General features: G+C 44.0%; 1 protein-coding gene across 3 annotated transcripts; it reads left to right on the top strand.

Moving 5' to 3' along the window:
• The first annotated feature begins 12866 nt into the window (after positions 1-12866).
• LOC143784911 (parvalbumin beta-like) lies at positions 12867-24349 on the top strand. Of its 3 annotated transcripts, none has more exons than XM_077273543.1 (5): positions 12867-12975; positions 14491-14558; positions 16679-16811; positions 17416-17525; positions 24141-24349. In XM_077273543.1, the coding sequence occupies exons 2-5, from the start codon at positions 14495-14497 to the stop codon at positions 24170-24172; spliced, it is 339 nt and encodes a 112-aa protein (XP_077129658.1). In that variant the 5' UTR covers positions 12867-12975; positions 14491-14494; the 3' UTR covers positions 24173-24349. The 3 variants fall into 3 exon arrangements, with proteins under 3 accessions (XP_077129658.1, XP_077129656.1, XP_077129655.1); XM_077273541.1 differs by lacking the exon at positions 12867-12975 and adding an exon at positions 14028-14100; XM_077273540.1 differs by lacking the exon at positions 12867-12975 and adding an exon at positions 14028-14105.
• Positions 24350-25289: the final 940 nt, after the last annotated feature.

Below are 25289 nucleotides of genomic sequence, written 5' to 3'. Positions count from 1 at the left end.
AACTTTCCCTCACTGTCCCTATCCACACGTTACCAGTTCCTTTGCTCCAGGAGGTTATCTTCCCACGTCGCAGGCCTGTCTGTCACTGCAGGGAGACGCTCCAGCCGAGGAGAAAACAACAGGGAGTAAACAAAACTCTGTCTCTCAGGTCCAGACTGTAATCCTTGGGGTTCAGCAGGTAAGGGTGGAATGTTCGGCCTCTCAACAGAGGACCCGCTTACAGTTCGTGGGCTCCAGAATCTGTGAAAATGTCACCGCTGAGTGCTCCGCAGTGTGGGAGCTGGGAACAATCTGGATGTCAGCTTCCAAGAGAGAGGGGTTATCCAGGCAATCCTCTATATCGCCTCAGCAGGAGGACACCAGCACACACAAACTTCTCTCTGTACCGACTGGTTTCCCGGGCTCTTCTTCCTCTCCCTCTCCTTCCTGGTCACATGACATAACAGGGGGGAGTTTAGCCAATACAGTTTGTTTCTCTGTAATCACATTCGGCATAGGTATAACTTCTGGCCACACGGGGGCAGTGTCTGTCACAGATTCTATGTCAATGATAACAGAACAGTCACAGCCAGCCAGCTCATTACACGCCCCCCCACTTGAAGGTTGGCAGTCCCTGTCAACGACTGACTCCAGGGCGGCGATGGCTGTGGAGGTTGTAGGACCCGGCTGTGAAAAGGGCCACACATATTGGTCTCTGTAGGACTGTCCCGGGGGCACTCCTGCGGTGGTCCTCGCTGTCCGCCTAACGGGTGCTAGTCTCTCTCCCCGATCAGTCACTCCACTCTCCGCCCCAGTCGGTAAGTCAGTCGAGGAGGTAAGGGGTTCAGACGCGTCAGTCAGGCGAGCAGGGGTAGGGATGTCTTCCACCTCTACATCACCGGTATCGGTGTCTCCCACAGTATTAGTGACATCCGTCTCTCTAGGCATTATAGGAGGGGAGTCAGGCTGAGAACGACAGGGGCGCAACATGTTATGGTGCAGGGTGCGGAGGCTGCCGCTGTATTCACCTTGTACTTCGTAGACGGGGCCACCAGGGTACAGGTGTCCAATTATTCGATAGACTTTGGTCTCCCACTTGGGCCGGAGTTTTCCTTGCGGTTTCTTTATACGAACTAGGACTAGTTGACCCACACTCAGTAGGTCTTCTTGTACTGGAAGTGGGTCAGTGTGGACCTGGTCCTGGATCTGCTGTTCCACCAGCCGGTATACAGTTTCCATCCTTTGACGGTGTGCTTGTAGCCAGGAAGGATAGGTACCACAGGTGTCTTCATCAGAGTTAGACAGGTGTAGCTCATGGATGCCTTTGCCTGGGCAGCCAAAAAGGAGGGTGTAAGGCGTGTATCCGGTGACAGAATGGACTTGATTGTTATAGGCCCACAGCAGTTCTGGGAGGAATCGAGGCCAGTCGGGCTTTTTGTCTTCTGCTAAGGTTCGGATCAGTTGTAAGAGGGTCCGGTTGAAACGTTCACACGCGCCATTCCCTTGTGGATGATACGGGGTGGTCCTGGACTTCTTGATTCCATACATCTGCTGAAGTTCTTCAATGACTCGCCCTTCGAAACACGCCCCCTGATCCGAGTGCAGCCGCTCCGGACACCCGTAGACCTGAACGAAGTGTTGACAGATGGCCTGTGCAGCTGATTCGGCAGTCTGATCTTTGGTAGCAACAGCGACGGCGAATTTCGTGAAGTGGTCCACCATCACCAGACAGTACTGGTAGCCACTATTCGCACTTGTTCCGCCCACTCTGGTACGGGGTAGTTTCGCCCGCCAAATTTCCTGACCTGGTTTACAATGGACACCGGCGGCGGTTTCTGACTGTATACTGGGCCTGGGTGGGAATCCTGCTGGGCACAGATCCAGCCGACTACGCCAGATGAAGTGTGCGAGGGCAAGGCCGCCCATGCATATCCATGATCTGGCCCAGCAAAACTTCCACACTCAGATTCCATTTTAACAAACGTATCTTTACTGTTATACATTTTCATTAACACAGCGGAACACAATAATAGACAGTACAAAATATGCCTATTCACAGGAATAATGTGTAATAACAAACTTTCCCTCACTGTCCCTATCCACACGTTACCAGTTCCTTTGCTCCAGGAGGTTATCTTCCCACGTCGCAGGCCTGTCTGTCACTGCAGGGAGACGCTCCAGCCGAGGAGAAAACAACAGGGAGTAAACAAAACTCTGTCTCTCAGGTCCAGACTGTAATCCTTGGGGTTCAGCAGGTAAGGGTGGAATGTTCGGCCTCTCAACAGAGGACCCGCTTACAGTTCGTGGGCTCCAGAATCTGTGAAGATGTCACCGCTGAGTGCTCCGCAGTGTGGGAGCTGGGAACAATCTGGATGTCAGCTTCCAAGAGAGAGGGGTTATCCAGGCAATCCTCTATATCGCCTCAGCAGGAGGACACCAGCACACACAGACTTCTCTCTGTACCGACTGGTTTCCCGGGCTCTTCTTCCTCTCCCTCTCCTTCCTGGTCACATGACATAACAGGGGGGAGTTTAGCCAATACAGTTTGTTTCTCTGTAATCACATTCGGCATAGGTATAACTTCTGGCCACACGGGGGCAGTGTCTGTCACAGATTCTATGTCAATGATAACAGAACAGTCACAGCTGGCCAGCTCATTTCACGATGACATCAGAGGCTTCATGACAATACGGATGTTATAGACACCAGAGAATGTGTGACCAATTATGGGTATACCGAGGAGGTATATCGGAGCGCGTTACCCATGTCCTTGGGACTTTCCTACCTGCTGGATCTATTACTCTCCAATCTCCCATCTCCATGGTTTCTTAAAATACACATGTCACTCACCCTGATGTAACACATCCTAAATCTGACCGTCTCGCCTGGGAGGGGGGAATTGGAGTTTTCACCAGTTTGAGACAAGTTTTCCCTTGTGGAAAACCTCCCTTTGTAGCTGGACTTTGACAAGCAGGTCAGATCCTACTCTGTCCCTAACTGTCTAACAAATTTATAATGTGTGAGATGGATCCAGGAGGTGCCCAGCAATCCTGACCGAAGTAGTAGTCAGGAGCACTTGGTAGGGATCATCAAATCTCGACTCCGGGGATTTCTTTCTGATGAACTTCTTTACCAGCACGTAGTCACCAGGTTGGAAAGTATGGGTACCTTCACTGGTATCTGGATCTGGAATGGATGATAAAACTTGTACATGTGTTAATGACAGTTCTTTAGTAAGGACAATTACATAATTTACAAGAGTGTCACTTCCTAAGGCTAGCTGTTGTGGAAAATATTGACCCAACCTTGGAGGCCCCCCAAAAAGAATCTCGTATGGTGTGAGTTTAGTGGGACCCCTTGGAGTGTTTCTGACTGAGTATAAGGCAATGGGCAAAATGTCTGTCCAAGGAAGTCTGATCTCCTGACTGGCTTTCAGTATTTTATTTTTCAAGGTGCCATTCAGTGTTTCTACTTTCCCACTGCTCTGGGGGTGATATGGAATATGTAAACCCAAATCAGCTCCCACCAATGTCCATAGTTCCTTAGTCAGTGCTGCAGTGAATGCGGGTACTTGGTCACTCTCAATTACCTCTGGGACCCCATATCTGCATACTACTTCAGTCATCAGTCTCTTAACAGTCACTCTGGCAGTCATGTTTGTTACTGGATAGGCTTCGGGCCATCCTGAGAACATGTCAGTCACTACCAGTACATACTCGTACTTCCCTACTTTTGGCATTTGAATGTGATCAATCTGAATCCTCTGAAAGGGATAGAGTGGTTTAGCCAAATGTTTCTGAGTAACTTTCTGAGGTGGTGCTGGATTGCATGTTGCACACACAAGGCAGGACTTTAAATATTTTTGGGTGACAGTAGAGATCCCAGGTGCCATATAAGTCTTCGAAATCGGGTCATTCATGCGATTCTTGCCTCTGTGGGTGATACCGTGTGCCCATTCTGGGGTACAGATTACGGGGTAGACAGAGCTTTTTGTTCACCCTCCAGACTCCATTTTCATCCTTTTTAGCTCCTTCTTGCCATGGCTCCTTTTCATCATCTGGTGTCTCGTCTTGATGTAGATGGATAATCCTCATAAGAGAGCTTTTAGGCCCTTCTTCAGTGTCTTGTGACATGTACACTGCTGCTTTCTCTTTCCCAAATGGATCTGCAGCATAGGTTTTTGCTGTTTTGTCAGCAAAGAAGTTCCCCCGTGCTTCTGGAGAATCCAATCTCCCGTGAGCTTTGATCTTGATCACTGCAACCTCTGAAGGTAGATCTAGAGTGACCACAAGTTCTTGTATGGTAGCAGCATGTTTTACAGGAGTTCCACTGGATGCTAGGTATCCTCTGGCTGCCCAGATACTGCCGAAGTCATGAGCCACTCCGAAAGTATATCTTGAATCCGTGTAGATGTTGACCACCTTCTCCGTCACTTCCTGACAAGCCAGTGTCAAAGCCTTAAGTTCCGCTTCTTGTGCAGACATGTGTGGTGGTAGGGATCCGGCTGAGATGACCTGGTCATGTGTAACCACGGCATATCCCATATGGAACCTTCCTGTTTCATCTGCAAATCTGGAACCATCAGTGAAGAACGTCAGGTCAGCATGTGGGAATGGGTCTTCAGACACGTTTTTCTGGGAGACTACTTCTTCCTGCATTTGTTCAAGACAGTCATGATCCTCCTCTGAGTGTGTAGAAGCATCTTCACCGAGAGCATCAGCATCATCATCCACATCCCCCTGGAAAGAGGAAGCAGCTTGGACAGGTTGAGGATGGTGCAGCGGACAAGAGTGACATTATCCGGAATCAAGAGGGAACATTGGAGTCTCATATGACGCTGCACCAACAGATGTTTAGGTTGCAAGAATAGCAATTATGTCGTGTGGAGCCATTAAGAGAACTGGATGTTGTCAGATGATATCAGAATTTGGGATTCCAAAAGCTGGTGCAGACTGTATAGCCTGTTTAAGAGCGTAGAAAGCTTCCACGGATTTGGTACATAGTGGAAACACTGACATCTTGAGGTCATCGTACAATGGCTGCATCAGCTTGGAGGCATCTGGAATCCATTGGCGACAATAAGTGATAGGTCAGCCAACTCATCTGAGGCCCATGTCTTAGGTTGTTGGGAGAACTCAACAACAGGGTCCCATGTCTTGTCACTGGCAAGTGAGGCATCTTTGAACACTATTTCCATAACAGCCAATATGCATCGCCTGCTTTAAAATTCGCCAGGGTAATGAGATCTTGCCACGTGGCTGGGTAAGTACTTTGGATTTGAAGCATGCTTCTGAAGAAAGGCATCGGCTGTTTTTCTGGATCTAGAACTTCGTTAAACAGAGTAGCAGCTTGCTGGGGTGTAAACTTGACATAGAGGGTGGGCTCCTCAGACATAAGCTTTGGCACTTTTGGTGGTGGCACCTGAGGCGGGAGTATAGATGGCACCGGGAGTACAGATATAATCCCTTGTGTATGAGAAGCAGGAGGAGGTAACAGTCCTGGAATGAGGGGCTCTATTTGGGCAGCTCCAGTATCTGTCAGGACTCTGAAAATTTTTTACCTTTTGTGCATTACTGCCCTTTTCCAACATGGCGTCTTTGGTCTCATGTGCACTTGTCTTCCTGCTATGAAACTCCACCCCAGCCTTCAGTCTGTGCTATATTATTCCGCCTTGCATCCAGCTCCTGACCTCTGATTACTCCCTGGCTATATACCTGCTCCTGTGAACCTGTGTGGTGATCCTGCTACTCTGCTCTGAGTTCCTGCTGCATACACAAGTCTCCAGTAATCCGCCTTCATCTGCTGCTCGTGTTTACTTTATCTGCATTTGCTGGACATGTAAGCTGCTGCTGCTGCTGCAATAACCTGAGACTATTAACCAGGCCTCCCTGGTTGAGCTAAGATATGATTTGAACTGCCTTATAAGCATATCTATCTGTGCCTGGACTAAGTCAAGGATTTATTCGTGTCAAGTATCCTCAAGAATAACTGTGCTTCATAGACTTTCTGCTTGATTGCTTGTTTCTCTGAAGTTTCCTATAGACTGCTAAGCTGCGTCTATTATTTGCACCAAGTGTTGTGGACTTAAGTTTCTCTCTGCACCTGTTTGAATCACCGTGTGACAATATAGGCTTTGCCACTTATAAAACTGTGTCCTGTAGTTGTCTTGTTCCATGCAAAGAGTCTCCTGAGTTATCCCTTATAATTATTACAGTATCATGGTGTGGGGTCCAGGTGACGCAGGCAGTCTTAAAAGCTTTAACAGTCCTGTCCTCATTACTAATTAACCTGACTTCAGAGAGGCAGCAAATGCCTGGGGGACTACACTTGTTTATTATAATTCCAATGATTTCTCTTGTACATACATGAACAGGGAAACCGAAAATGCCAACACCAATGGCGGGAATTGTCAAGGTCTCAATCTGCTCACTAATATTCGCATACTCTAAAATGCGAGTTATTGCTGCACGAAGTTGTTGAGCACTAACGTCTGGATGAATAGAGTCAAAAGTAGGGGTCACAGCGTGTATGATAATTCTACACAGAAGATTGCCAGCTTTAGTCACCGCTATGTCCCCAACAGCTATCTGACCGCGTGACTCAACAATGATTTGACTGTCAGCTTGAATAGTCGCCCCTCCTGCTTCTACTATAGCTCTAGCTACACCTCCATTGTGCTCTAACAGAGAATTGGCAGCATTAACAATAGCGTCTGTCTCCTTTGTTGTTATGTCACCCTTTCCCACCACTAGCAAGGGTCCCTCAAGAAGTTCTTTTTCAAAATGCCAACATTCCCTCCCCTATGTGCTTCCTGTGCTATTGGTATCCCCCTCCCAGATTGAGCCCCCCTTTTTACAGTTGCCACCGTCCCTTACAGGTGTGCGCTTGGCTGCGAGAGACCCTGTGAGGTACCGGGTATAGGGTTAGGTAGGCTGCGTGAGAATGCTGTTGTAGTGGAAGCATTGGGAGGAGAGGCCATTGCTTGGAGCATCTCGTGTGGGTGTGCGGCTAAATTGGCAGTGGAAGTGACAGTAGAAAGGGTTGGTGCCGGGGACGATCCAGGTGGGAGGATTGCTGGATTCACGACAGGAGTGATAGGGGAAAGGGTCGGTGCCCCACTGGACACCACTGAGACAAGAAGCATGGGTAAAGCCTGTTCACTTCTCGAAGGAATATAGAATTGGCCGTTAGTGGTCATTACTGGGTAACAAGGATTTAGTGATGTAGTGTGTAGCCTTAGTCTAAGATGTTCACCACCAGGAGCAGCACCTTTGCCATCCACAAAATGGCCGCCACCAGAATTACATTTGCCATCCACAAAATGGCCACCGTCAGAATTAACACATGGCCCATCCACAAAATGGCTGCTGCCAGAGCTAGCACTTTTGCCATCCACAAAATGGCTGCCGCCAGAATTACATTTGCCATCCACAAAATGGCTGCTATTAGAATTAGCACATGGCCCATCCACAAAATGGCTGACGCCAGAATTACATTTGCCATCCACAAAATGGCTGCCATTAGAATTAGCACTTTTGCCATCCACAAAATGGCTGCTGCCATCAAAACTAACACATTCGCCATCCACAAAATGGCTGCTGCTAGCATTAACACATTTGCCATCCACAAAATGGCTGCTGACATCAAAATTAACACATTCGCCATCCACAAAATGGCTGCTGCCAGCATTAACACATTTGCCATCCACAAAATGGCTACCATTAGAATTAGCACATTTGCCATCCACAAAATGGCTGCTGCCAGAATTAACACATTTGCCATCCACAAAATGGCTGCTGCCAGCATTAACACATTTGCCATCCACAAAATGGCTACCATTAGAATTAGCATATTTGCCATCCACAAAATGGCTGCTACCAGAATTACATTTGCCATCCACAAAATGGCTGCTACCAGAATTAACACATTTGCCATCCACAAAATGGCTACCCCCAGAATTAGCACATTTGCCATCCCCAAAATGTCTGCTGCCAGCATTAACACATTTGCCATCCACAAAATGGCTGCTACCAGAATTACATTTGCCATCCACAAAATGGCTGCTGCCAGCATTAACACATTTGCCATCCACAAAATGGCTGCTACCAGAATTACATTTGCCATCCACAAAATGGCTGCTGCCAGCATTAACACATTTGCCATTCACAAAATGGCTGCTACCAGAATTACATTTGCCATCCACAAAATGGCTGCTACCAGAATTACATTTGCCATCCACAAAATGGCTGCTGCCAGCATTAACACATTTGCAATCCACAAAATGGCTGCTGCCACCGTTAACACATTTGCCATCCACAAAATGGCTGCTGCCAGCATTGACACCCTTGCAATCCACAAAATGGCTGCTGCCACCGTTAACACATTTGCCATCCACAAAATGGCTGCTCTTAGAATTAGCACATGGCCCATCCACAAAATGGCAGTTAGCTCTGGGCCACCATTATACGGTGGTGGCCACTCACAGGATATATTTTTGTAATACACATCCCACCTTCTGGCATTCCACACAACTTCATAAGCTTTTTACACTGTTTAACATGACTCTTCCCTTTACAAGTCGCCACTAATGTGCATGAGTCTAACTTGCCATCTGAATTTAGCTTAGTGCCAATACGGCAGAACTGCATTAATTTCTCCATCTTTCTATAGATAGATATATATATATATATATCAAGATAACAAACACCAAACAAACAATAAGATGGGGGAGATGACTCAAACCTGAGATTCTAAAGGAAACTGAGTCGGCAGCACACAGTTCCTATTCCTTCTTGTCACGTGGTCCCTGTCTGACTTCCGTGTTCCGTACTTTACAAACCAAATATTCCCTACTTAATCAAATTACTCCTAAATTACCAGGCCCCGTGCTGAGTCAATTCACTCCAAGTCACAAGGCAAAACTAAATATGAGTGATGAGTATGATGTGAGTCATCTCACTCGAAGTTTACGGGCCGCTACACAGTTTATTTGGTGCCGAATTGAGTCATCTCACTCCAAATTAACGGGCCCCTACTAGGCCGAGTCAATTCACTTCAGGTCCTACTCTCCCCTATACAGAACTGAAAATCGTTTCACAGGCGACAACCGTGTACTGTACCACAGACAATATTTTTTTTTAACACTGAAAAATTTGCTTTTCTTTAAAAAAAAAAAAAAAATTGCTGAAAAAAATCCGCTTGCTCCTTTAACTAACAGTCATCTCCCCTCTTCACAACACGTAACAGGCAGTAGGCAACTAAAACATGTGACGGTTCTTGCAATTAAATGATCAGCAGCGGAGAGACCCTTCTGCCGTCTTACAGATACCGCAAAAACCGAACATGGTAAGGCAATCTGCACAGGATACCATGAAGGACACAGGTAAAGACTACAGATTATAAAAATCAGCAGACTTACCGTGTTCTGATAAGGAGGTGATCAGTCTCCAGGTTCGGGGTATTCAGCGCGTCCTGCCATTCCACTCGCCAGTCCTCAGGGTTCAGGGCTCTTCCTCTGCTGGCCCCAGGTTGGGCGGCCAAATATGTTAGGTTGAACAATTAAATAAATGTTCACTCGAGTTGCCTACACCTGGCCTAATGGATATTGACCAGGTGCGCACTAAAGAAATAACATATGCCAACACACAGTCAGATGTAAACTCTCCTTGATCAATCTATGGCTCAGCTCCAAATTATTTATTTAGTCAGAGCACAGGTTTATATAACCCCTGTAAGGGGGGCTTGGTTAGCTCTAAAATGGGAGTGATCGGATGTATCCATTGGTTAGTGGGTTGGGCATAGAGCTAGTCTGTGGTTGAATCCATGAGGTCATCAGAGTGGGTTGGTCCATGAGGTCATCAAGGTGGGCGTCACTATGGGTGGATCCATGGGGTCATCAGGGTGAGCGTCATCTTGGATATCAGCATATGGTGTGCTGATACAGGAAATGGCACCCATCTTTAGTGTCTCACTTTGATCTGAGAAAGCTTAAGTAAGGTTAAACAATACACGTTATGGGTCACTTCTCTCAACCTCTTATGTCTTGAGGTTAATTAAGTATTTGATCTTATGGCTCTCCTCAACAGTTTTGAGGGAGCGCCTAAAACTATGCAAATTGTGGATGGTCCTAATATCTTGGGGTAGAGCATTCCAGAGGATTGGCGCAGCACGGGAAAAGTCTTGAAGTCGGGAGTGGGAGGTACGGATTAGTGCAGAGGTTAGTCGAAAGTCATTAGCAGAGCGCAGAGGTTGGTTAGGCCGATAGACAGAAATGAGGGAGGAGATGTAAGGGGGTGCCGCACTCTGAAGAGCTTTGTGGGTGAGAACAAGTATTTTGAATTGTATCCTGTAATGAATGGGCAGCCAGTGTAATGACTGGCGAAGAGCGGACGCGTCCGAGTAACGATTAGCTAGATAGACAACCCTGGCTGCTGCATTAAGCATAGACTGGAGAGGGGAAAGTCGAGTAAGGGGGAGGCCAATTAATAGAGCGTTGCAGTAGTCCAGGCGAGAGTGGATCAGGGCAACAGTGAGGGTTTTTGTCGTATCTATTGTGAAAAAAGGCTGGTGCAGCGCCCCAGAGTCCTGGTCGTTGCAGTAATGTTGCTCCTCCACCAGGGGGAGTGATATTACGTCTGATGGTACTAAAGGAGTTCGCCTTACCAGGTAACACAAGTCACACACTACACTTCACACTCCAGTCCACCAGGGGGAGCCTTGCTTCTATCTATTAGGGCACTCCTCACAGATGGGTAAAACTGGTGGGTTGGATAGGAAGTTAGTTAGAAGCTGCCTGGGTTTGACCCAGAGAGGACCTGTCAGGTAGACAGGGGGAGAGGAGGAACATCTGAGCTGCAGATAGAGGGTCCCTGTCAGGGGTGGGATCCTGACAGAGGCCAAGCACGAGATAGAAAGTTACGGAGCTGCGCCTGCCCCATGTGCGGCAGCATACCAAGAAAGGACAAGAAATGAATTGTATTGTGGAGAGTGAGAAACGAGGTCACAGCACAAGAAGATAATACCGGGAGGAGTTCTGCCCCAAGATCGGCAGCCTCCTTCTGAGGTGCGTAGCCGGTGGCTGGAACACCGAGGGAGTAATAGACTCTATGCATTACTTCAGAGACCGGCAGGACAGTCAATTCCAAGTTGGCTGCCCGACCTTAATACCTAGGAAGACACAGAGGCAAATTGTGGGGGTCGGGGCATCTCTAGGGTCCCTATAAACAAGCCCCAGGCCTACCCCGTCATACGGGTTGTCCTATCCATACCATCTGGGGGACAGAGAGGAAGAGATAACATCAGAAACATCTACGAGAGTTGTGAGGACTATCCCGTGGTGCTCAGCCGGGAAGTACTACAACACACAGGCGCTAGTAGGAAGGCTACTGATTTCCACCTGGATAAGGGAACTCTGGATGTGCCTTTGGACCAGCTGGATTCCACCTACCCTGTGATCAGTGCTCCAGACTGCGGATGCTGAAGCCTTCAGTAAAAGGTAAAGAGACTGCAACCTTGTGTCCTCGTTATTTACCGCGCCCAACACCATTACCATCTACACTCCTGGGAAGCCCTGGGGATACACTTCACCTGTGGGAAGGTACACCATCTAGCTGCCATAACATCACCCCAGCGGACCCCTAAGCAGCGTCGGTTATCCTGACCGAACACCACAGGTGGCGTCACAAACACCGTACAAACTTCACCCTTAATTGGACGCCCCTCAAAGGGCCAAGGACCGGGTCGGGCCACCGTGACATCCCCAGAACTGAGAAAGGACCCGGTACCGAGTACCCCATTGCCCTGACGTGGGGGCGATCCAGTGAATTCTAGAGATGTTCTTTAGGTGTAAGCGGCATGAGCGGGCAAGAGATTGTATGTGGGAGGTGAAGGAGAGATCGGAGTCAAACATAACACCCAGACAGCGTACTTGCTGCCGGGGTGTTATTATGGTGCCACCCACGGAGAGGGAAATGTCAGGTTTAGGGAGGTTAGTAGATGGTGAGAGCAGAAGAAGTTCAGTTTTGCAGAGGTTGAGTTTCAGATAGCGAGCAGACATGATGTCATAGACTGCGGACAGACAGTCAGTGGTGTTCTGTAATACAGCGGGAGTAAGGTCAGGGGATGACGTGTATAGTTGTGTGTCATCGGCATAAAGATGATACTGAAAGCCAAATCTGCTAATGGTCTGTCCAATTGGGGCCGTGTAGAGGGAGAAGAGAAGGGGGCCAAGGACTGAGCCCTGGGGTACCCCGACAGTGAGAGGAAGAGGAGACGAAGTGGAGCCAGAGAACAGAACACTGAAGGAGCGGTCAGAAAGATAGGAGGAGAACCAGGAGAGAGCAGTGTCCTTAATGCCTAGTGACTGGAGCCTAGAGAGTAAGAGAGGGTGGTCAACAGTGTCAAAAGCTGCAGAAAGATCGAGAAGAATGAGCAGAGAGAAGAAAGTAAAAGGGGAATTTAAAGAAAACAAAGGGAAGTCAGACACTGGCATTAGGCCTTTGATATACCTGTGGGGGGGGGAGAATCATATTTGTTCTCAAAAGGGGGGACTGATAGGGAATTCAGGGACCCTCATAGTTATCCTCACATATATGAATCTTTATATGACTTATGTTTCACCTCTCTTGCTGAATCACTGTATTCTTTCAGTGCGTGATCGAAACTACTGGCAAACACTATATTGCTTAAGGGAATAATTACTAACGGTGTTGGTGGTGGGAGCTAACAGATAGTAATGATTAATGAGCGTTGTCCACCTTAATTATAGTAATTATCTACTTTTTGTATAAGAACGATACTTTTCCATATGAGAATATGTTTCTAGCCAATCAATAGTTTGTACACAACACTGATGTGAACGCCCTAATATGAAAGGGTATATAATGTCAGTTATTGAAAAAATGATTATGATTGTTTTCTGTGCAGATACAATTTGTCTCTGTGTGAATTCATCATCCGCTTGAGCGTCCTCATAATAATCGAGAATACAAGTGACAGGTGAGTATACTGATGCGCACAACCAGGAAAACAGAAAAAAGACTGGCACCATCCAAAAGGAACATACTCTATTACGGTCAGATGAGACTGCTTACAGCTGGTGGATACCGCGGCTGACAGGTGTTCTACCTGATTGCAGAGAGTCTTGAGTATTTGCTTAGAAAAGATGTCACTCATTCTCACGTAAAACTCTTCTTTATTCAAACTCTTTAAACATGGAACTGGGGAAGCGGGTATCCTTACAAACAATGGCCGTTTCAAGTGTCTTCGACGCTTTAGCGACTTGATGTAGTTGAGCCCGTTGAAGTGTCGGAGAGACTTGAAACAGCCGTAGTTCATGAGGAACCCACTTCTCCAGCTCCATGTTTTAAAGACTTTGAATAAAGAAGAGTTTTCCATGAGACTGAGTGCCACCTTGTAGTTAGAGTTATTTTTAATAGTTTCAACACTCCAATTAATCAATACTAATTTTTTATGTTTTCAATTAGTTTAATATTATATATATATATATATCCTCACTTTCAGGGAGTGTATCAGAAGGTCATCTGTTGTTATCTTCTAACAAAGGAATGTAAATGACCAGTTATTGACTATTTGTTGTTAGTTAATGATCGGTAATTTGTTGTTAGTAAATGACCCGTTTAAGGAGGTTTCTTCCCGGCATTCCAATGAAGATCAAAGCGTTTACCTGAGATACATTGGATGCTTTAAGATATAAAAGATGACTTTTACTGCTTATATGTGTTATTCGAGTGACTGTTTATTTCTTATCTTTTATTAAGTAAATTCAATTTAGTTTACTCAATTCTCATGTGAACATTTCTTATTCATCCCAATCACTGAATCCGTTACAAAACACATCTACATCTTTTCTACTCAAATACTGAAGTATAATGATGTACAGCAAAAGATAATGTGGTACTGAGTTAGGGAAAAGATGTAAGTGATGTTAAATAATTTTATTTTAAAAAGTGAGATAGAAGAAATATATTTACTGGCTGATCAGAAAAAAATACCATTTTATGCTTTCCGAGGCAAGAGGATCTTTTATCAGGCAAGTAATGACAAACCTGCCAGACGAATGGTCCACTATCTTCGAAAACACTTGCATGTATGATTCTTCTGGTAAGGTAATAAAGGTATCACTACAGTAATATTTTTACCTTTTGGATAAAAATGTATTAAAGGTGTTTTCCAGGCTCAGGACAGAGGTTTATAGTCACTGTATGTGACTGCAGATTGCCGAACTTTGGTAGGGGCTAGTCGGCGGCCACGTGGCTGCCTGTGTGGGATTTCCTCAAGCCTGGACATCCCCTTTCGTGTCACATAAGTGTTCTGTAATGTGCTTTGTCTGCTACATTGTGACCAACTGACCCAAGGGTTAGAGTAAGAAATTTCTAAACTTTTCCTTCTCCTTTCTCAGTTATTTATAGTCACTGTAAGATGTGAAGCAGAAAAGTAAAACGTTTTGGAGTTTTTACAATTGTAAACTTTCTTTTTTCTATATACTTGCAGCACAATGTCGTCAATTAGAGACATTTTATCTCCTACAGCTATTGATAAAGCCGTGGATGCTGTGAAAGGTAAGTGACAGATCCCAAGTGAAAAAACTATACCTGATTTATTGTTTATTATTGTGGTTATATATGAAGCAAAGTTCAGATGAGCAGAATTTACATGTGTTGAAATCGGATAGCACCAGGGGTTGGATTATACTATTCTCTTCCATTTTTCGGATGAGACTTGCCTATTCACATCTTCATCCTTATTATATTAATTCTTTATGAATACTTACTTTTCATACATTTGTCTGAACCTGGTCTTACCGTAAAAAAATAGCAGAAATATATACAGGTGTCCATATTACATTTTGTGGGTGATGAGTGACTAATAGCAGTATGGGTATGTGCACATGGTCCTGCAGAGCTTTTTTAAGCAGAAGATGCTTCAGAAAGCACAGGCATTGTTTTTCCTGGAAGCGTTTTTTTCTGACTTTTTTTTTCCTGTCTTTTCCAATAGCATTGGCTGCGGACATTTGTTTTTTTAGGGCTTTACCAAGGTTTTGTCTTTTCTTTTTTTTTTATGTAGTTTTTGGTCTTTTTTCGATGAAATTGAATAATGAAGAAACCGCTAGTGTATTTATTCATAACCGATGGAAAATGCTCCAATAGATGTTTTAGCGTCTTCTGGGCGTCTTATGAGCTTTCCCATTAACTTGTATTGTAAAGTAAAGAGCGTCTTCCAGCACAAAATGCCTGTAGAAGTGTAAGGTCACTTCTTTTAGCCGCTTGGCCTCTTTGGAAACCTGAAGCAGTAAAAAGAAGTTCTAAAGTCTGAACATAAGAACAGAGAGTCGCTTTTACATAGAAAGGCATATGTTGGCTCTTTTGAGCATTTTCTGATTCACAAATGCAGCACAGAATTTCATTTTATTGTTTTGTAGTCGAATACTAATGTGAAACATTTTATAGGATCGCGTGATTTTTTTTGCCCTAAAAAGAAAAATAGGAAAAGAAAAAAGAGAGCAACTTTGATTTTGTGCAAAATTCAATCCCCTTGTCCAATGTTGAAGAATTTGGCCTAAAACCAGCAGCGAATACTGTAAGACAGAAAAAAATCACTTACAAAAAACAAATGATGGATCAAAGCTATTGAAGTTTTTATTTGGAGTTTGGATCAGATTTGGCTCCTAAATCCACATTTTAAAACAATGCTTAAATTAGTCAGAACAGCTCCAAATTTGAACACTGAAAGACAAAAAAAAGCGAAAAAAAATCATATGCAGAAGCTGCATCAGAATCTGCTATGGAAAAAAAAACTTATATTCACTTTTCAGTCTGAAAATTCAAAAGTAAAAAAAGCTCAGCGTGAACATAACCCTAGTCCGGCTTTCCTTATAGCTGGAGAGGAACAGTTTCAAGGAAGGGCTCACTAGGTTAAGTAGATCCTTTATTCCCAAGGTCCGGGTGGGCATACAGGTCAAGGGCAGACTGGGGTGTAGGGCGCAGAACCCCGACCTGTGACAGGTGTGTAACAGGAACCTCCACAATTTATATTTTATCTCACAGAATACAGCTGCAACTATAATTGATCTCCCAAAGTCAAATTTTGGCCATAAAGGGAACCTGTCTGCAGGGTTTTGTATTTCATCTGAGAGCAGCATTATATAGGGGCAGAGATCCTGATTCCGACGAATTGTCACTTACTCGGTACCGGCCTGTTAGTGCTTGGGTACATTTATTTACTTATCTTTTTAAAGTCCTATATATCCTCTGTAATATTCGACCATTGTGTCTATTATATGTGGACTATTGCGTTTGCGGCTATAGATGTCCATTCACGTTGAATATTGGTCTTGTGCTCCCTGCGAGGTTATTTATGAACTGTCTTTCCATCTTTATGAATTTTATGTCTTATTATGTATTCTGTATTATATGCATAAATAAATAGTTACATTGAAGCATGTAACTCCTTTGTTTTCCTTTTTGCAATATATGGAGTATTCGATAGTAGATTTCTTACGTGTTTCAAGCTTGTGCCTGACTAACTGTTCTTAAACGATAGACTACATTCATTTTTTCTCTTTCCTAATGTGCAAATCTGCAGGTTAATAGCGTTATTTTTAACATGACAGATTCCCTTTCAGTTCATGTTATTCTACCATAATTATATTACTTAAAATGATTCTTTTTTTTTTATACAGTTCCCAACTCCTTTGTGCCCGCCGTGTTCTTCAGAGCAATTGGTATTCCTCCCCGAGAATTTAATGTAGTCAAGGAGATTTTCGATTTCCTGGACAAAACCCCAGGTGGATTCATTGAGATAGATGAAGCTGAGTAAGGACACAGCTTAAATGCTTTATTCTAAGATATCAGAAGGAGATTATTATATTGCACCGTACATAAATCAGATATTTTTGGAAAGTTTGGACAAAGCACCAAATAATCTGAGACATCAGTTATTGTGATAACAAATATGAAAATATTAAGGCAGTGTTCACACGTTGTGTTTTTGCTGCATTTTTTTATGCAAATTTTAAGCTGCATTATACAGTCCCAGCGAAAGCTGTGAGATTTCAGAATTCTCATGCACACTAATTGTTTTTTTTTTCCTGACTTAATTGGAAAACTGCTATGTTTTTGCAAAATACAGCATGTCGCTTCTTTCATTTTTTCAGTGTTTTTTTTCAGAGTTTTTGCACCCATAGAAAGCAATGAGTAAGTGCTAAAATGAAGCAAAAAACGCAGGTGTCAGATTTTGTGCAAAGACCTAAGAAAGTGGCATCATGTTTTTTGTGGGGGCAGTAAATGTGTAAATGTTATCAGCATTCACAAGAGACAACAACAACGCAGCAAATAAATGCAAAAAAAAAAAAAAAAGCAGCAAAAACTCAACATGTGAACACAGCCTAAGACTCACGACACATGTTCTTATTTTCAGAAATGTGCTGGGGCAATTCAAGATTGGTGCCAGGAAGCTGACTCCCTCTGAGACTGCAGCTTTCATGAAAGCCGGTGACCCTGATAATACAGGCAAAATTTCATTAGCTGGTAAGGAAGGTTTTTATTATATACATTTTATACCTGTTTAGGTTCTTGCCTATTGCATTGATAGTGTATTTGTGGTAAATAGGTGCCGTACCACTTATATAACTTTGCTACCATATTTTTCGCTTTGTAAGACGCTCTGGATTATAAGACGCACCCTAAATTTTGAGGAGAAAAATAGGAAAAAACTTTTTTTTAATAAATTGGGGGGCTTCTTATAATCCATGCGTCTTATTACTTACCAGGGGTTGTGGCTGCGGTGGATCAGGGTCCCAGGGTCGTTGCTGGAGGCAGGAGTGGAGCATTGCTGCAGGCTGGGATGATGGGGTCTGCAGGGGGCTCCTGTGCTGCAGGGGGGCTTCGGTGCTGCATGGGGGCTCTGGTGCTGCAGGGCTGTCTCCAGGGCTGCAGGGCTGTCTCTGGTGCTGCGGGGTCTCTGGCAACATTTTGTGAAAGACCAGAGCCCCCAGCACTTCGTCCATGCGTTCCTGTATGACTGACTCCGGGAAAATGGCCGCCGGAATCTGGAGAGATGAGATCTCAGCACTGAAATCTTATCTCCCGAGATTCCGGCGGCCATATTCCCGGAGTTAGTCATACTGGAACGCATGGACAAACTGCCGGGGGGCTCTGGTCTTTCACAAAATGTCGCCAGAGCCCCCCGCAGCACCGGAGCCTCCAGCATCACCCGGAGCAGCAGCGGACAACCCCGGCAGCGGCGGCGGGGGGCAACGGTGGCGGGCACCCCCTCATCCCAGCCTGTAATGGTAAGCGTTATATCCACTTTGTTAGACGCACCCACATTTCCCCCCCAAATTTGGGGGAAATAAAGTGCGTCTTACAAAGCGGAAAATACGGTATATAAAATAGTTGTGTTGTACAATACTCATCAATCATACTTGCCAATTTTTAGGGATGACCTTTCGGGATTCTGATGATTGTGGATAGCGAAGAACAGTGTTTATTTTTGTTTTTATTTCTTGTGACCATGCCTCAACTTTCCCAGCATAGCACCTCACCAAAACTCATGTACGCCTGTTACCCACCCCCTGAATTTTGCAAAAATTACTTTCCAGAAGCACTGCTTCTTAAGAGGTTTCTGCTATGCCCGACAGATTTGCCAACTATTCTGGGAGCTCAGAAACACTGTCCTTTTTCTTGGAAAAAATTGAAAATTCAAGAAGAGCTGTAGTATGATATATTTTTTTTAATTAAAGAAGTATTCTCAAGTTGTCTCTTGAGCAGCTTAGAGCTGTACAGTCTCCTTATGGTTTCCTAAGTTTCTGGATTCTAGCATGGTGGGCTCTCCTCCTTGAATGACAGTTTTGGTGAGCAGATCTGTAAGGGCTCATACTCATCTACGAGGAAAACGGACGAGTGCAATCTGATAAAAAATTGGATTGCACTCTGACCAGTGTTCATCTATGAGTCAAAGCTCATCTGCGATTTTTTTCTCAGCTGAAATCGGACTGAGAAAACAATTGCGGCATGCTACGATTGTCCTCGTATATTAGATGAGACTAGCAAATGCAAGTAAATGGGTGCAAAAAAAAGATGCACTGTACATGGGCCATGTGACTACCCTCAGATTTTTACACACAAATGTCCTTTGAAAGGCTGGCAATTCATCTGTCATGTACAGTAAAAATCAAAGTGTGACCCAACAGAATAGAATAGATGGGATGGGATAGATCTATACACATAGAATTGATAAAGATGTTAGTCACATATATAATTAGTACAGTGCTTGTGTAGCTTAATGTACATGTATTGTTTTTCACACTAAATTATTTTCTGAAAAAAAGGGTGTGGGCTCCAACAACATTTTATTAACCAGCAGAGGGAAAACGGAGAGCTGGGGGCCAATGTTTATAGCATGGGAAGGGGGTAATACCCATAGCTGTAAACTTAGCCTTTACTGGTTATTAAAATTGGGGCTCCAGAAATAAAATGATGTATGGTCCCATTATAATAACCAGCAAAGGCTAGGCAGAAAGCTGCGGACTGATCTTAATAGCCTATGAAGGAGCCATGTGTATTGGCCTCCTCCCAGACTAAAAACATCAGCTCTCAGCTGCGCCAGAAAAGGCACATCCATAGGATGCACCAAATCTAGCACTCAGCCTCGCTGTTCCCACTTACCCTGGTGAGGTGGCAAGTGGGGCGATAGTTGGGCAGGTTGATGTCACCATCGTATTGTCAGGTGACATCAAGCCCACAGGTTAGCAATGGAAAGGCATCTATAAGATGCCCCCATTACTAACCCCACCGTGATATACATATAAAAAACCATACACCCAGAATGAAGTTGTTTAATTAAATGAATGACACAGACTCCTTTAACGAATCTAAAATAAACCATTCTCCTGTCGTCACCCAGTCCAATGAAGCCAATGTCTCTTGTAACAGAATTAAAATAATAAACAACAATATTCCTAACCTGTCTGATGAGAAGATAATGATCCATTTGTGATGAACTCCTACAAACTGACTGACATCACCGTGAGCGTGAGAAAGTTTTCATGCTCACGGTGCCATCAGAAAGGTCCTGGGAGTTCACAGCCAATTAACTCAGTTCAACTCTTTGACATCAGCGCGAGCGCCATGGGAAATGGGATAGCAATCGCATGGCATTCGGTTGTCAATCGGATGCTAATTGTGAAAATCAGATTGTACTCGCATGAAAATCGTATGGTACTTGCATGACACTAGTCTTTCTTTTCTCGACCGAAATTGGAACTTTTTTTCATGGTGATGTGAACGAGCCAGCCTTATAACTTAGTTCTGCCACAACACTTTCAGCCACCAATAATTTGTTCTTGAGTGTACACTGCTATTGCTATATTTATGGGGGCATTTGAACAAGGAAAAACCTAAAAACTGACCAGCACTTATGAACAGAATAACGCAAGTGTGTACAGGTGTAAGCAGCTTTGGCTGCATAATGATAAAAGAATACAGCACCTCTTTGTAAGTGTTAACTGTAAGGCAGTGGCTCTCACGACAGTGTGGTAATGAGTCAATGACCTAGGATAGTTCAACTCAAATGTTTTTATTTTGGCAAGTTATTAAAAAAAACTCAAGCCTTATCCTCCGGTTTGCAGCCGTATCATAATTAACAGTTCGTATCAATCCATTGCCATGGGGGACTGCACCAACGTGTAACTCGTGGGTGCAGCAATGGCTTTTGTTCTCTCTGGTTCTGACCTGTGTTTAGTCTAACACAGACCTGTTGTAATGCAAGTGTAGGGATGCAATTCACAGAGGACACAAGGCAGAAACAGCACACAATATAATTTGGTTTACATGCAATAGTAATTTAGAGACATTCTAAACAATTAGTAAAAATAACAAAGAATGTCAAACATGAACAAGACAATAAGATTGAAATAGCAATGCAAGTTCTTTTCTATACAATACTAAAGTCCCTTCTACAGCACTGGTATGCCAATTCATGAGGTTTACCATGCAATCTTGTAGGTGTGGCCGTAGCGGGGAACACTGGGTATTTCCGCGAAGCCTCAAGTCTTACTAATGTAGTCTATTTAAATATGTTGAGCCTCCCTTGCACCAACCAGCCCCCTCCCAACTTGTTGTCCTAATCCCGACCCTTCTCGGTACCGTTTGTGAGAGCTAGAAGTGACCGCCCTGCTCTCAGGTGCTCTTCCTTTGCAACAGCAGATGTGTCTCACCAGGTCCTCGTGGCTTGACCGTCTGCAGCACTCCTAGGCCTAAGGCAGAAAGGACTGGGCATAAGCTCCCGACAAGTGACATCTGGTCTCTGGGCCTTGACCAGCGTAGAATACAGATCCTGACCTTGATTGGCGCGTTTTCTTGGCCGTAGTCTTGACCCCTTCAGATGGTGACTGGCTCCTCAGCAACTTGGACTTCTCGCTGAGACCTGTCTCGCTAACCTCGGCGCCTTCTCTTTGCTGCATCTGCCTCACTCTACTTCACGACTCCAAATCTGCCTGCCGTTTGGTGCACAAGCCTTTCATATTCAGGATCTCTTGGTTACTGGTCACCTGATCAGGTCTAGAGTCCAGAAGTTGCTTCCCCTGCATATCTTCCAGTGCAGATCAGGTCCGTCCTGCCCAGCTTGCAGATGGCAGTCTTTCTCCACTAATGTGACCTTCTGCAAGGACTATTTAGGGATATGTCTGCTACACCTTACACTATCATACACCAAGTTCCTACTCTGTTGCTTGCATAACCAATATTGACCCAACCCTAAACTGAAAGTTTAAATTGGAATCGTGGACATGGGCCACTCCTAAAATGTGGAGTGGAGAGAAAGATCTGTCCCACTACCTTCCTACAGATCTTTCTGAAAATAAAAGCCCAATGTCAGGTTTTCCTAAATCTGACTTGGTCAAATACCTTCACCAAGTCAACACTCTATTTGTAAGGGGGTTGCTTTCACAACAGTGCCGTAGTGAGTCAGTGACTCAAGATAGTTTAACCTAAATGTCTTTATTTTGGCGACTTATGAAAACAAACTCAAACTTTATCCTCACAGCTATCTTTTTTGTATCAATCCGTTGCTGTGGACAACTGCACGAACGTGTAACTCATGGGTGCTGCAATGGCTTTTATTTTCTCTGGTTCTGACCTTTGTTCAGTCTAAAACAGACCATTCCCAAGACCCAGTGTGGAGGGAGAGATCCATCCCAATGCCTTCCTACAGATCTCTCCAAAAGTAAAAACCCATGTCAGATGTTCCTAAATTGGACTTGGTTAAATAGCTTGACCATGTCCAAACTCTCTTTTTTTGCATTGTAACCACAGCTGTGGCTGCAATTACAATGCTTTCCTGCAGGTTTAGTATGTTTCTATGCACATCCTGGGAGACTCTATTTTAATTTACTACCTGGCTTCCGATAATTGGGCCATGCTGCTAGTGTCCTAGATAAAGAAGCCTGCTCTACACCCTAACACAGTTAACATCGGTGTAACTCACAGTTCTGTAGATTTAGATGAAAGTCTGGTAGATGTTACTTGGTCCTGATGCAGCTTAACCTAGTTGGTTGCGTTGAGCTCCTCCTTCAGGTTAATGAATCTCTCTTTCCTGGATCTGTGCAAGTCTAGTTCCCTCTTTCAATGTGGAGGGATGGCTGGTACCACAGTGTTATTTTCCTCTCAGGATGCAAGTGTTTCAGGTAGTCTGCCCTGGTTGTACATTGTGACTGTTTTCCTCTTTGAACAAGGTCCTTGTGGACGGGCACTATCTTCTACCTTCAGTCTCTCACAGCAAAACCCATCAGACTACCTCAGACATGGGGTTCTCCAACTTTCCGCTTCTCTTTCAAAAGCATCACACAGCCAAACTGCAGGGGAGAAAGTCCAGGTGTACACAAATCAGAGGGGAGCATTGTATCTTACAGTCACAGTGTAATTCAGTACCTGCAAGGGCCGATCCCCTACATAACACACTACATACAAGTAGGAACCTATGATTGTATATATTACCTACATACTTGGCTACATTGGTATTGGTAGAATCAGCATGGTTTAAGTCGTGCCCCAGTCCTACCCAGGAATGTTTCTGACCACACCTAAGAACATCACCAAACTGAGTAGAAACTCCAACTTTGGGTAGGGTTTACCCATGTAATATTTGCCTGGGTTACCAGTAGTACTGATTCAAATGCTATGATTATTAAGTCCTTAATGTACATTTAATAAACATTAACCTTGAAATTCTAATAATTTTCCTCTGAAAAAATCAATAAGACTCTAGGACTCAGAAGTATTTACTGACAGCTACAGCCTCAGCGGGAATCTGAAATATCAGAACTCACTTCTACCTCTGTACATGACAAGTCCTCTGAACCAATAGGGGGTTCTCTGGGACGATCAAAATACAATCCTCGACAAGAAATAAAAGCTGTGGAATTATGGAAATCGAATGACTAGTTAATGAAATGCAAATGAAGTAAAAATAGAAACATAATTTTGAAAACATTTTGATTTATTCAGCATCGAGCATGACCAGCATGAAGAAATCCTCACACTGCCACACCCTGACTGCTAGCACTGAGATTTTTTTTGAAAAAAGTGTTTATTGTTATTGAAAGTTTTAGGGAGAAAAATAGCAAAAACATCTCAAAATGACAAGAGTGCAAACTTCTGATTACTTAGAATTCAAGAGAGAATTGTTAAAGTGAGATAGCTGATGGAAGGGAAAGGAGAAGCGATGGGGGAAGAGTGCCCAAGAGACAGACAAAACCTGCTCAATGAGATTATTAATAATTGTCTGAGGAATATTCAGCCATGCTGAATACACTTAGGTACATAAATGATCAAGATCCCCTGCTGGCAGCTCCCCTTGAAATATGGATATGCCTCTTATAGTCTGTGGGTATGTTCACGTCTTCATTTTTTGTAGACTTAGTGGTGTAAAAAAAAGTAATTGTCCTATTTTGACCCCACTCTGGATTCAAACTCTCCAATGTAAGTCTATGTGCCTGAGAAAATGCTAGAATTCTATCCTAATTGCAATTGTAATAATACTCATTTTTAAAACTGTTCCATACATTCAGATTTCATTAATAGTATTAAATGAATTTATGGAAAATGAAAAACAAACAAATCACAATTCTGTTTTTTCTATTTCAGGTTTCTATGCAATGGTGAATTCATCAAATTAACATCACTATAAAGAGGACAAGAATTTAACCCCTATTGTACTCCTAACAGACAACTCATTAATGGCATACAATTATCTGTGCATTTTTGTACTAATGGCATTGATAAATTGATAAAATGTCTGTATGTAAAATCTTCTTGCAAATATTGAAATATCAACCAATTAAAAGGTACACTGAGTAATTAAAAGGGTTGTCCACTACTTTACTTTACTGAAAGTTAACTGCAATAAATAAGCACTTCACTAAATACCTTGCTTTACCAAATACTGCTGTAACATGAGTTATTTTTAGGGTCACCTGATTATTGGCCGAGAATCTCCTGGCTTCATGTGATGTTAAGTCATATTCTTCCTTAGTTTCAGGTTCTGGAAACTGAACATGGGAGGGGCTTGCTATACGGGAGGGCCATCCTGCATTCAGAAGAGCTCACTCTGTTTGTCAATCCTGCCTGCTCTTCCTGCAGGCCCATCTCTCCCTTACATCTATGTATATTCAACAATGCATGTATATACATGTACAGGGTATAATCTTTATTGCCAGGGATGGTGTAATGGTGCTTTGTGCATTACTTCTATTTCCTGCAATGTCCAGTATAGGAGGTCGTGCTGGTGCTGTATTTGCGCATGAGGGGGCGCAGGAAGCCCCCATTGCTGTACCTTGCAGTTGATGAACAATTTGGTTGTTGAAAATAAACACATTAGGGTATAACAAAAACTCCAACAGAATCAGAATTAGGTCATCAAGTGGGGCTCCCTAAATTACTGGAGCGGAGGAACCATTCGACTGCCCTCAGCCCATCCTTGTGCCTAATCGACGTATATAAGGACTCCACGTCTGCCATCACAATGAGCGTGTTGTCCTCCAATTGCAGTTGATCAAGATGCTGTAAGGCAGATGTGTGTCCTTTATATCGGATGATAACACCGATACTAGGGGTTTGAGGAATAAATCCACAATGTCAGAGATCATCATGTCAAATAAAATGTTGGTAGTTTAGGATGACAGTCACTGATGTTATCCAGGAGCTTTTTCGATATATTTGCCTGTGCCTTCTCCGAAATATCTAGATGCAAATTGCTTCTTCAGAGAGAAAGAGGACTTAAACTCTATAGTGCCA

Source organism: Ranitomeya variabilis, chromosome 7, assembly GCF_051348905.1.
Source record: "Ranitomeya variabilis isolate aRanVar5 chromosome 7, aRanVar5.hap1, whole genome shotgun sequence".
Taxonomy (NCBI): domain Eukaryota; kingdom Metazoa; phylum Chordata; class Amphibia; order Anura; family Dendrobatidae; genus Ranitomeya; species Ranitomeya variabilis.
This window is presented reverse-complemented; position numbering and strand designations above follow the sequence as displayed.